Genomic DNA, 13104 nt, shown 5'->3' with positions numbered 1-13104 from the left:
TGATATATTGTATTTCCATTATTATTAAAATATTTTCTAATTTCCGGTGAGATTTCTTCTTTGCCCATAGATTATTTAGATTGTTTAATTTCCAAAATTGTGATTATCTTCTTGTCTGCTTCTCTCACTTACTGAGAACAACGCATAAAAACAAATTCCACTCTCATTGTGTATTTTCTATTTCTCCTTGTAATTCTTTCCTTTTTTGTTTTCTAATTTACTTTTTATATTTGTATTATCTCAGTACATGCAAGTCTAAAAAATCATTACCCAACTCAGGAAATGTACATGTGGATATAAAATGACTGATGTATATTTAAATATGTGTACATGTGTACATGTGTATGTGTACATGACTGATGTATATGTAAACATGTGTACATCAAGTGTTCACAAAAGGTAACTGTGGAATAGTTCTAATGATAAAAAGCTACCATTTATTGAGCAGTTATACTCACATACCGTAACATACACTGTAGTTTACATACATTTTTGTGTTTAATTTTCAAAGCAACACTATTAGGTCATTGTATTATCCCTCTTTTACTGATGAAAAAACTGAGGCTTAGAGATAGTAAATAATTTGAATCAGTTCATGCAGCTAAGAAGTAGTAGAGTTGGATTTCAACTAAATCTGACTTGGAAGTCTTTGTTCTTAACCACAGTATTGTACTAACCTTTATATATTAATTGTCTTCAGGAACTATTTAATGTAAACCTTTATAAACGATATCATTTTTAAAATTTATTTTTTGGATTAAAGACTTTTATTGACGTATAGTTATTGTACAATATTATGTAAGTTACGGGTGTACAGTACAATAATTCACAATTTTAGTTATTGTAAAGTATTGGCTATATTCCCTGTGTTGTACAGTATGTCCTTGTAGCTTATTTTATACATAGTAGCTTGTACATCTTAATCTCCTACCCCTATATTGCCTCTCCCCTCCTCCCTCTCCCCCCTAGTTTGTTTTCTGTAAGTCTGTTTCTTTTTTTGTTACATTTACTAGTTGTATTTTTTAGATTCCACATATAAGTGACATCATACAGTATTTGTATTTCTCTGTCTGGCTTATTTCACTTAGCATAATACCCTCCAAGTCCATCTAAGTTGTTTCAAATGGCAGAATTTCATTCTTTTTATGGCTGAGTAGTATTCCATTGTGTGTATATACCACATCTTCTTTATCCATTCATCTGTTGATGGACACTTAGGTTGCTTCCATATCTTGGCAGTTTGTAAACAATGCTACTATGAACATTGGGGTACATGTATCTTTTTGAATTAGTGTTTTTCGGATATATACCCAGGAGTGGAATTGCTGGGACATATGGTAGTTCTTTTTTTTTTTTTTTAATAATTTTTATTGGAGTATAGTGGATTTACAATGTTGTGTTAGTTTTAGGGTACAGCAAAGTGAATCAGTTATACATATACATATATTCATTCTTTTTTAGGTTCTTTTCCCATATAGGTCATTACAGAGTTCTGAGTAGAGTTCCCTGTGCTATACAGTAGGTCCTTATTAGTTATCTATTTTTTGTATAGTAGTGTGTATATCTCAATCCTAGTCTCCCAATTTATCCCTCTCCCCCATTCTGTTTTTAGTTTTTTTGAGAAACCTCCGCACTGTTTTCCACAGCGGCTGCACCAATTTACATTCCCACCAACAGTGCCGGAGGGTTCCCTTTTTTCCACATCCTCGCCAACATTAGTTATTTGTGTTCTTTTTGATGATAGCCATTCTGACAGGTGTGAGGTGATAGCTCATTGTGGTTTTGATTTGCATTTCCCCCATGATTAGCGATATTGAGCATCTTTTCATGTGCCTCTTGGCCATCTCCATGTCCTCTTTGGAGAAATGTCTATTCAGGTCCTCTGCCCATTTTATATTATTTTAAGTGGCAGCAGCATGAATTTCGGCCTTTTCAGTTTATTAAGTAAAGAATACTAAATGTAGTCGTAATCAACTCTCTACAATGTGAATTTTATTTTTATGCTTATATCAATAATACAAGTTTATTGTTTAAAAATCAAATAATATAGAAATATGTAAGGAACTAAAAATCTTCTAAGATTCTGTCATCCTGAGATAACCCCCACTGACATTTTGAGGACCATGTTTCCATACTTTTCTCCATGTATATATTCATATATATTTTACATAAAAGGGATCTTAATTGCCATTTTTATTATGGACTGAACTTTATATTTTTGAATGCTAGAGAGCAGAACACATTGCTTTATGGTGTTAGGGTTTGTTACCAAAGCAGCTATCATTAATTTCTTACTTTAATCTTACCAGGTCAAGGTAGGCAATGAAGTTGCTACTGGAACAGGACCCAATAAAAAGATAGCCAAAAAAAATGCTGCAGAAGCAATGCTGTTACAGCTTGGTTATAAAGCATCCACTAGTCTTCAAGATCAACTTGACAAGGTGAGAGTTAAATTTACATGGACAAGTTCTATCCTGTCAGGGTACAAAAGTGATGAGCAAATTCTGTCCCAGTGTTCCTTGACTCTAAGTACTGTCTTAACTGGTGTTAAAGTAGATGTCAAGTTTTAACTTTTCTAAGGTGGTACTCTATCTTCATCTCTTTAAAGATAGATTCTCCAGGTAGAAAATAACAGCTGTTTAGGGTTCAAGATAAAATATTATAATCTTACAATTAGAAAATACTGAAAGTTCATTGTATCATTATACATATCTTATATAATACCAATGTAATAATTTTTAGCTTACTGACTGATGATTTTTGCCTTATGTACACAGTTTTAATTCGTGCTTTTTTAAGAATAGAGGTTGTTAGCCTTTATTTCTGGAATACAGCTGAAAACACTAGAAATAAAGATCCTGATCATACCTTTAGGGCAGGAGCTATATAGGACAGACACTCTATAAACTAACTTTTCTGTTTACTTTAAATTAAAGGTAAACTCAGAGGGTGTTTATTTTCTGCCAAGACTTGTGTTCATGGTCCCCTATTTCTTCTGCAGCAGGTAATGACATCATTAACACCTACCTCTGTTGTAAGAGAAGCTGAGAACCTTGAATTCAGGACTTGGCAGATAACTAGGCAGGAACTGGCTTCATTTCACTTTGTATTAAATTATCATTTTATCTATACATATGTATAAATTATTTTTATTAAATATTTTATTTGTATGAACATTCACAAAACAGGCATAATCATTATTTCTATCATAAACAATATGCTTTTTTCCATGCCATTTTCTCACATAAGGATTCTGTTTCAGGGATATTTTCAGTTTCTGTAGGAACACCTTTCTGAAGGCTAGAGTAGAAATGAAATCATCCGTTAAAAAATATTTAGATATGCTTTTCTTTTTAAGGTACTATGAATATCTAGGAAGTTATTTTGAGTGATTAAAAATTATTTGTCTGTGTGATATCACTGGAGATTTCAGTTCTGTTTTTATAACCTGGCTAATGAATGCTTTTTCTTCTTTTAAAAGTATTTGTAACATGAAACCTAACGTGTTCAAGTTTCTATAGTTCCTATATTGTGTATATGTTGTTTTAACTTAACACATTTATATTGACTTAAAATTGATAGGTGATTTATAAAAATATGTCAAAATAAATCTCATAGACATTTATTTGTAAGTTACATGAAAATAAAATAGAACAAAAAACTGGCATTAATTTCATTAATTTGAAAAATGTTTTTTGCTTACCCACTGTGTTATTAGTTAGGGTTCTCCAGAGAAACAGAGCCCAACAGAGAGAGAGAGAGAGAGAGAGACAGAGAGAGAGAGAGAGAGAGAGAGAGAGAGAGAGAGAGAGAGAGAGTGTGTGTGTGTGTATGTGTGTGTGTGCGTGTGCATGTGTGTGTGTGTATCACACGGAGATTTTTTTAAGGAATTGGCCCATGCAATTTTGGAGGCTTGGCTAGTCCAAAATTTGCTGGGGAGGCTGGCAGGCTGGAGACTCAGGAAAGAGCTGCAGAATCCAGAGGCGATTGGCTAGAGAGCTGCCTCTCGCTCCAGGGAAGGTCAGCCTTTTTCTAGGCAGGACTTCAACTGTCGAGGCCCACCCACATTATAGAGAGCCATGTGCTTTACTCAAAGTTCAGTGATTTAAATGTAAATCTCTTCCAAAAACACCCTCACAGAAACACCCAGAATAACATTTGACCAAATGTCTGAGAACTGTAGCCCAGACAAGTTGACACATAAAATTAACCACCACCCCCACTAAATGCCAAACACTTAAAATTGAAGATAACGGGATGACTGGAATTTTGTCCCTGCACGCAAGAACTGACCAGTAAGTGTTAGGGGTGAGGAGCTTTAATCATATGACAAAAATTATAGTATAATTAAAATTCTAGATATGTGAAGATGAATCTGGAAAGTCAGGAATAGCCGAGACCACTGTTTTTATGTGAAGTAAAAGCTTTTGAATTATTAATTTGAGATTTGAACTTGAAAGTGACATGATCTGGTTTGCTTTCTTCAAAAGACAGTCCTGTAAGTAATGTAGTGAATGGATTTGGGCAGGACAGGACTGAAGGCAGGGAGGCCCGTGCTAGCAGAATTGTTCAGGTGAAAGATGCTGAGAATCTGAACTAAGGCAGTGGTGGTAGAGAGGAGAGGGGAAAGACACCGGCAGTCCTTCTGAGGTGTACATGATGAGATCTCAGTAGCAGATAATGTGCGTGGGGGTACAGGAAGGAGGAGGAAAGAATACCTGCAAAAGGGGCAGTAGAGAATGATTTTAAAAAGGTGGCAGTCGTGTGCTGCAGAGATCGAATAAGAGAAGGAGTGAATATGATGACTTGTCAATAAGAAGATCTTCGGAGAATGTAGCAAAAGCAATTAAAAAAAAACCTGTAAAAGCAGTTTTTAAAAAGTTGGCTTTTAAAAAAAAATAAGCAAGATATGTACATGATTAAAAGAATTTAAATAGCACAAAAGAGTAAACAGTGAAAAAAAAATGTTAGTCTCACTTCACCCTGAGACCCTCAGTCCCTTGGTCTCTCTTCCTAAAAAGTTATCTCCCACAGTGAGTTAATATTTGTACATTGTGTAGAATAGTGTCTGAAATATAGTGAATCTTATGTAAGGATTTGATACATAAAGATGAAATAAATATCCTTACAGAGATACTCTATGTGTATGCACTAACATACCCCCTTTAAAAATATTCAGATTTATCGAGTTGTGGTTCAATAAATTTCGACGTGTGTGTGTGTGTGTGTGTGTGTGTGTGTGTACATGCACTGACCACCATCACAATTAAGATTTATAACATTTCTGTTACCCCAAACAATTCCTTAATGCCCATTTATAGTAAATGTCTTCCCCTTTCCTCAGCCCCTGCCAAGCACTGGTCTGATTTCTGTCTCTATAATTTTGCCTTTTCCAAAATGTTGTATAAATTGAATCGTACATTATGTAGCCTTTAGTGTCTGGCTCCTTTTTTTTTTTTTAAATAAATTTATTTAGTTTATTTATTTATTTTTGGCTGCATTGGGTCTTCATTGCTGTGTGCAGGCTTTCTCTGGTTGTGGCGAGCCCCTTGCTATTCTTTGTTTTGGTGCACGCACTTCTCATTGTGGTGGCTTCTCTTGTTGCGGAGCACGGGCTCTAGGCGTGAGGGCTTCAGTAGTTGTGGCATGCGGGCTCAGTAGTTGTGGCTCGTGGGCTCTAGAGCGCAGGCTCAGTAGTTGTGGCCCATAGGCTTAGTTGCTCTGTGGCATGTGGGATCTTCCTGGACCAAGGATCGAACCCGTGTCCCCTGCAATGGCAGGCAATTCTTAACCACTGCGCCACTAGGGAAGTCCTGTGTCTGGCTTCTTATTGCTGAGATTCATGCACGTTGTTGCATTTATCATTCATTTGTTCTGTTTTATTGTTTGTCACTATTTTATTCTTCACCAACATTTAGGTTGTTTGTAGTTTGAGGCTATTATAAATAAAGTGGTTACAAGCATTCGTGTAAAAATCTTTATCGTACATATTCTCTAGTATATCCCATAGGTACACAGTTAAATAATAAGTACCGTGTCACTTTACAAGAAACTGAAGATGTTTTCCAGAGAGGCTGTACCATTTTGCATTTCCACAAGCAATGTTTGAGATTTCCAGTTACTCCACATCTTTTCCCGCTCTTGTTATTGTCATTTAGCTTTGATCATGCTAGTAGGTGTATACCATTATCTCTTTGGATTTTAATTGCATTTTCCCTAATTAATAATGCTGAGTAGATTATCATGTGTTTATTTACCATTCATATCTCTTCCATGAAGTATTTGTTCAAAATTTTTGTCTTTTAAAAAACTGGATGTTTTGCTGCCTTATTATTGGGTTGTAAAAGTTCTTTATATATTTTGTGTGCCAGTCCTCTGTCAGATGAAGGGCTCCCCTCTCCTCCCTTCCTGCTTCTCTCCTTTTTTTATGTGCGTTCAGGCACCACATTTGTTTAAAAGATGAGTGCTTTCTCCATTGAATTCCTTAGCACCTTGGTTGAAAATCAGTTGACCACATATGTATGGGTCTGTTTCTAGAGTCTCTGTTCTGTTCCATTAATCTGTATGTCTGTTCTTTAGCTATTACAACTGTATATAGAGTGTAGCTTTTTTGCTACGGTTTCAAATCAGATAAAGAACTCCATCTTTGTTCTGCTTTTTAAAAATCTTTTTGGCTAATCTAGAGTCTTAGCATTTTCATAATAAACTGTAGAGTCAATTTCTACCAAAAAATATCCAGTTGGGATTTTTCTTTGGGGTTGTGTTGACTATATAGATCAGTTTTGCATAAATTGATAGCTTAAGAATGTTGAGTCTTCCAGTGCATGAACAAGATCTAGCTCCCTGTTTATTTAGGTTTTTGGAAATAGATCCCAGCAGTGTTTTGTACTTTTTCATAGAAATATCTTGTACATTTTTAATGTTTATCCCTAAGCGTTTCATGTTTGTGGATGCTATTGTTAATGGTATTGGTTTTTAATTTCCAATTCTTCTTTTCTAGCATATAGAAATACAGTTGTCTTTTATATATTGACCTTGTATCCTGTGACCTTGCTAAACTGACTTATCAGTTAGATTAGCTTATTTTGTAGATTTTTTTTGATTTTCTGCATCGATGATGTGTCGTCTGTGAATAAAGACAGTTTTTTTCCCTTTCTGATCTGTATGCTTTTTATTTACTTGTCTTGCTTTATTGCCCTGAGTAGAACATCCAGAACAGTGTTGAATAGAAGTGATTGATTGTTGAATAGGAAAGCAGATATCTTTACCTTGTTTCTGATCCTACGAGGAAATCATTGTCTTTCACCATTATATACTGTGATGCTTGTAGGCTTTTTTTTTTTTTTTTTTTTTTTTTTTTGCGGTACATGGGCTTCTCACTGTTGTGGCCTCTCCCGTTGCGGAGCACAGGCTCCGGACGTGCAGGCTCAGTGGCCATGGCTCACGGGCCTAGCCGCTCCGCGGCATGTGGGATCTTCCCAGACTGGGGTACGAACCCGTGTCCCCTGCATCGGCAGGCGGACTCTCAACCACTGCGCCACCAGGGAAGCCCCTGTAGGCTTTTTATATATGCTCTATATCAGGCTGATAGTTCCTGGTATTCTTGCATTGTTGGGAAGTTTTTTTCCCTCTTAATTATCAGTGAATGTTGAACTTTGCCAAATGCTTTCTGTGCATCTGTTGGGATACGCATATGACTTTTCTGTTTAGTTTGTGGATATGGTGAATTTTTTTATTGATGGATTTTTAAAAATCTATGTGATACAGTTTTCCCCCACTATCTGAAAGTATAGCATTCCTGTGAAACATATTGTAAGCCAGAATGGCCTAAAATGAAGAAGTGTTTACCTTAGGATACATCTTGGTAACGGATGCACAACATAAATCCAGATAAAGCACAGATCTTCAGACGCAGTTCAAAGCTATGGCGGCTGGATGCTGAGATGCTGAATGTAGTTGCCACTCTTGGTGTGCACTGCCGCAGTGATGGTTACCTGCAAAATAAACGCTGAATGGTATTTTTGGTTTTTCATAGAAGTGAAAACCCTCTTTGGATTTCTTTTGGTCAGCAATAACAGGTACTAGTGCAGGTCTTTCATAAAAGCAAATGGCATAAAGTAAACTTTGAAAAGGTGGGGGATAGCTATATATACATACATAACAAAGATTACCGTTTTAGCCATTTTTAGGTGTACATTTCAGTGGCATTAAGTACAATTACAGTGTTGTGCAACTATCACCACTGTCCACTGCCAGAAAGTTTTCATCATCCCAAGTAGAAATACTGGTTTTAGTATCACTGTCAGGGTAGTGCTGGCCTCCTATAGTGAGTTTGGAAGTATTTCCTCCTCTTTCATAGTCTCAAAGAGTTTGGTATTCTTTCTTCCTTAATTGTTGGGTAGAATTTACCAGTGGAGCCATCTGGGTTTAGAATTTTTTCTGTAGGAAGGTTTTAAGTATAAATTGAGTTTAAAAAATAGATATAAGACTACTCAGATTATCTACTTCTGCTTGAGTGAGCTTTGGCAGTTCGAATCTTTCAAGGAATTTGTCCATTTCGTCTAAGTTGAGTTTAATGGTATAAAATTGTTCATAACACTGCCTTATCATTCTTTTAATGGCTACAGCATCTGTAGTGACATTTTCTGTCTCATTTCTGATATTGATAATTTGTTCTCTTTTTTTCTCCTGATCAATCTGGCTAGGGGTTTATCAGTTATTTTTATCCTTTTCAAACAACCAGGTTATGGTTTCATTGGTTTTTCTCTTATTTTTTTATTTTCAATTTTATTGATTTCTGCTCTTCATTTTATCCTTCCTTCACTTGCTTTGGATTTAATTTTCCATTCTTTTTTAGTTTTGTAAGCTAGAAGCTTAGATTGTGGATCTGAGAACTTCCTTCTTTTCTAATATAAGAATTTAATGATATGTATTTCTCTTTAAGCACTGGTTTAGCTCTGTCCCACAGATTTTGACTAGTTGAGTTTTTATTTTTATTCATTTCAAAAATTGTTCTAATTTCCCTTTGATTTCTTCTTTCAAGTCCTGTGTCTCTTCTGATTTGCTGTTTACTTCTTCTATCAAGTGTTAATGTCTCCAGCTAGAAATTTGGATTTATCTACTTTCAGCTTTATCAGTTTTGTTTTATGTACTTTGAAGCTATGTTGTTACATACATATACCTTTAGGATTGTTATGCTTTTATGATGACTTGGCCACTTTATCATTATGTGATTTTTTTCTCTCCCTGGTAATATTCCTTGTTCTGAGTTCTTCTTTGTCTGATGTTAATATAGTCACTCCAGTTTTATTTTGATTAGTGTTTGTGTGGGATATTCCCCCCCCCAATCATTTTACTTTTAGCCTATCTGTGTCTTTATGTTTAAATTGGTTTCTTTTAGAAAGCGTATAATAGGATCTTGCTTTTTATTTATTTATTTATTTTAATTTTTTTTCTTTTTGCGGTACGCGGGCCTCTCACTGCTATGGCCTCTCCCGTTGCGGAGCACAGGCTCCAGACGCGCAGGCTCAGCGGCCATGGCTCACGGGCCCAGCTGCTCCGCAGCATGTGGGATCTTCCCGGACCGGTGCACGAACCCATATCCCCTGCATCGGCAGGCGGACTCTTAACCACTGTGCCACCAGGGAAATCCCAAGGGTCTTGCTTTTTAAAATATAATTTGACAATCTCTGCCTTTTAGTTGGGGGTGATCAGACCATTTGTACTTATTATAGCTGTTGATGTGGTTGGATTTAAATCTACCATCTTATTAGTTGTTTCTGTTTTTCCCATTTACTCTTTGTTCACTTTTTTCTCTTTCACCTTCAATGTGGTCATACATTTTACTTCTCTCTAGATAGTATAAAACCCACAGTTGTTACTAATTTTGCTTTATATAGTCAATCTTTTTACGTGGTTAAAATCAGGAAAAGTATCTTACATTTAGTTTCATTTTTTACCATTTTCAGAATTCTTCATTCATTTGTGTAGATCTAAATTTCTTTATGGTATTATACTCTTGCTTGTAGAACTTCCTTTAATACTACTTGTATTAGCAGGTCTGCTGGCAGTGATTTCTGTCAGCTTTTGTTTGATGAGAAATTTGTTATTTCGTCTTCATTTTAAAAGTTATTTTTGTCTGGGTATGGCATTCTGGGTTTCTGTGTTTCTTTCAGCACTTTAAAAGATCTTGTTCCACTGTCTTCTGACTTGCATAGTTTTTTATGTGACGTCTGTTGTAATTCTTATCTGCCTTTTTTTCCCCCTCTTGGTGTGCTTTTTTTTCCCCTCTGGAGGCCTTCAAAATTTTCCTTTTTCATTAGTTCTCAGCAGTTTGACTCTGATGTGTCTAAATTTGATTCTTTCCTTTCTTCCTCCTTCTCTTCTTCCCTCTTCTCCCTCCTTCCTCTTTCGTTTCTCCCTTTTGCCTCCTTTTCTTCCTCTTCCTCCTTCCTTTCTCCTTTTTGTATTTTTCCTGCTTAGTGGTCTCTGAACACATTGGATCTGGGATTTGTTGTCATTCAGTTATTTTGTCAAATACTCAGGTATCATCTTTTAAAATATTTCTTCTTCCTTGTTTTCTCTCTCCTTGGGAGTTTCCAGTTACACATTTGTTAGCCCATTGGTGTTGTCTTAATAGATCCAGAATCTTCTGTTCCTTTTTATTTTTCACTCCTTTTTTTTTTCCTGTTTCTCAGTTTGAGGAATTTCTATTGATTTATCTACAATATTACTGATTATTCTCAGCTATGTTCATCTATTAATAATGACATCAATATTAATTTTCTTCTGTGATATTTATCTCCCTAGGATTTCCATCTGCTCTTGTTCTACTATAATTTCTGTTTTTCTCCTGAAATTCTCCAAGTGTTCATGCATGTTGTTTGCCTTTTACATCAGATCTTTTAAGCTATTAATCATAGGTATTGTAAAATTTATTTCTTAGAGTTCTAGCATCTGGGTCATCTCTGGGTCCTGTTTTGTTGACTTCTCCCTCTTCTGACAAAGGGTTATTTCTTTTTGCAGTTTTGGATGTCTCATAATGTTTGAATGAATGTTGGACATTGTGTATTGAGAAACATTAGAGGCTGAGTTAAATAGCATTTATGTTGAGAAATAGGCAAATCTCTTCTTCTGTCAGACTGTTACTATGGAAGGTGGCATCAATCTAGTCAGTAGTTGGGCTTGTTTTGGGTTTTGTTGTTGCCACACTCTGTTAACTTCAAGTTCGTTTAGCAGTGGTTTGCTGTTATCTGTGTTTTGTTTGGGGTAAGGTTTGGGGAGGGTTTTTCCTCAATATTTCTGCTCCATCCTCAGGTTGCAGCAGTCCTTTCTTTGCTCTGCCATGAGGTGAAGGGTATCTCTATGCTTTGTAGTCAACTGCTTCTACTTATTATTTGATCATAGGATTGTGTTGGGTAAGGGAGCATAATTCCTTTTTTTTTTTTACATCTTTATTGGAGTATAAGTGCTTTACAATGGTGTGTTAGTTTCTGCTGTATAACAGAGTGAATCAGCTCTACATGTACATATATCCCCATATCTCTTCCCTCTTGCATCTCCCTCCCTCCCACCATCCCTTATCCCACCCCTCTAGGTGGTCACAAAGCACCGAGCTGATCTCCCTGTGCTACGCGGCTGCTTCCCAATATCTGTCAGTTTTACATTTGGTAGTGTATATATGTCCATGCCACTCTCACTTTGTCCCAGCTTACCCTTCCCCCTCCCCGTGTCGTCAAGTCCATTCTCTAGTAGGTCTGCATCTTTATTCCTGTCCTGCCCCTAGGTTCTTCGTGACCTTTTTTTTCTTTTAGATTCCATATATATGTGTTAGCATACAGTATATTTCTGACTTACTTCACTCTGTATGACAGACTCTAGGTCCATCCACCTCACTACAAATAACTCAATTTCGTTTCTTCTTATGACTGAGTAATATTCCATTGTATATATGTGCCACATCTTCTTTATCCATTCATCTGTCGATGGACACTTAGGTTGCTTCCAAACCCTCAGAGTGGGAGAGAATATTTGCCAATGAAGCAACTGACAAAGGATTAATCTCCAAAATTTACAAGCAGCTCATGCAGCTCAATATCAAAAAAAACAAACAACCCAATCCAAAAATGGGCAGAATACCTTATTAGACATTTCTCCAAGGAAGATATACAGATTGCCAACAAACACATGAAAAAATGCTCAACATCGTTAATCATTAGAGAAATGCAAATCAAAACTACAATGAGATACCACCTCACACCACTCAGAATGGCCATCATCAAAAAATCTACAAACAAAAAATGCTGGAGGGGGTGTGGAGAAAAGGGAACCCTCTTGCACTGTTGGTGAGAATGTAAATTGATACAACCACTATGGAGAACAGTATGGAGGTTCCTTAAAAAACTAAAAAGAGAACTACCTTCCGACCCAGCAGTCCCACTAGTGGGCATATACCCTGAGAAAACCATAATTCAAAAAGAGTCATATACCACAGTGTTCATTGCAGCTCTATTTACAATAGCCAGGGAGCATAGTTCTTGATTTTCTTGTCCAGCCTCATTCTCAGACAGACTCTATGGGCCTGGGGCTCAGAGGTGGGTTTTTCCTACTACTTCTACCTCCTTCCCCATGGTAGCCAAACTTTACTTTGGATCTGTAGGTTGTGTTGGGTGCAGTAGAGTTTTCCAGCCCCTTTCCCAGCATTTTCAGACATCTGCTTTATATTGGCGCAGGGTCTTTCTCTCAAGAGGGTTTTCTACCCTCCCTTTTTTTCTTCTGGGAGTAGATAGCTTTTGCTTCTACTCTTTACCCGGAAGCAATGAGTCTTTGCCTGAGCTTTCGGGTTAATAAAATTTCCTACCTCTACCCCAGAGGCAGATAGGATTTGTTTCTCTCCTTTCTTAGTGACTTGAGCTTTTGTCTTTGTATGAGAGAAGACTAGAGGAGTGTGCAAAGTTCTTTGCTTTTCTCTCTGTGACAGACATTCACCTGCTTCATACCTGTCCCACCAAGTGAGGCTCTCTCCGGTTTCCTGATGTACCTCCAGTTGTCCTGAGTTCCCAGAGGAAGCCCGTGGAAAAGCACTTCTCTCTGGAGTTCCTAGTT

General features: G+C 36.6%; 1 protein-coding gene across 1 annotated transcript in view; it reads left to right on the top strand.

Annotated features, from left to right (window-relative positions):
- The window catches only part of STAU2 (staufen double-stranded RNA binding protein 2), a 291470-nt gene that overhangs the window by 112570 nt on the left and 165796 nt on the right, over positions 1 to 13104 (top strand). Inside the window, exon 10 of the mRNA XM_060127718.1 lies at positions 2310 to 2441. Within this exon, the coding sequence (XP_059983701.1) occupies positions 2310 to 2441 (132 nt within the window). The remainder of the gene's footprint in view (positions 1 to 2309; positions 2442 to 13104) is intronic.

The sequence above is a fragment of the Lagenorhynchus albirostris genome, chromosome 17, assembly GCF_949774975.1.
Source record: "Lagenorhynchus albirostris chromosome 17, mLagAlb1.1, whole genome shotgun sequence".
Taxonomy (NCBI): Eukaryota; Metazoa; Chordata; class Mammalia; order Artiodactyla; family Delphinidae; genus Lagenorhynchus; species Lagenorhynchus albirostris.
This window is presented reverse-complemented; position numbering and strand designations above follow the sequence as displayed.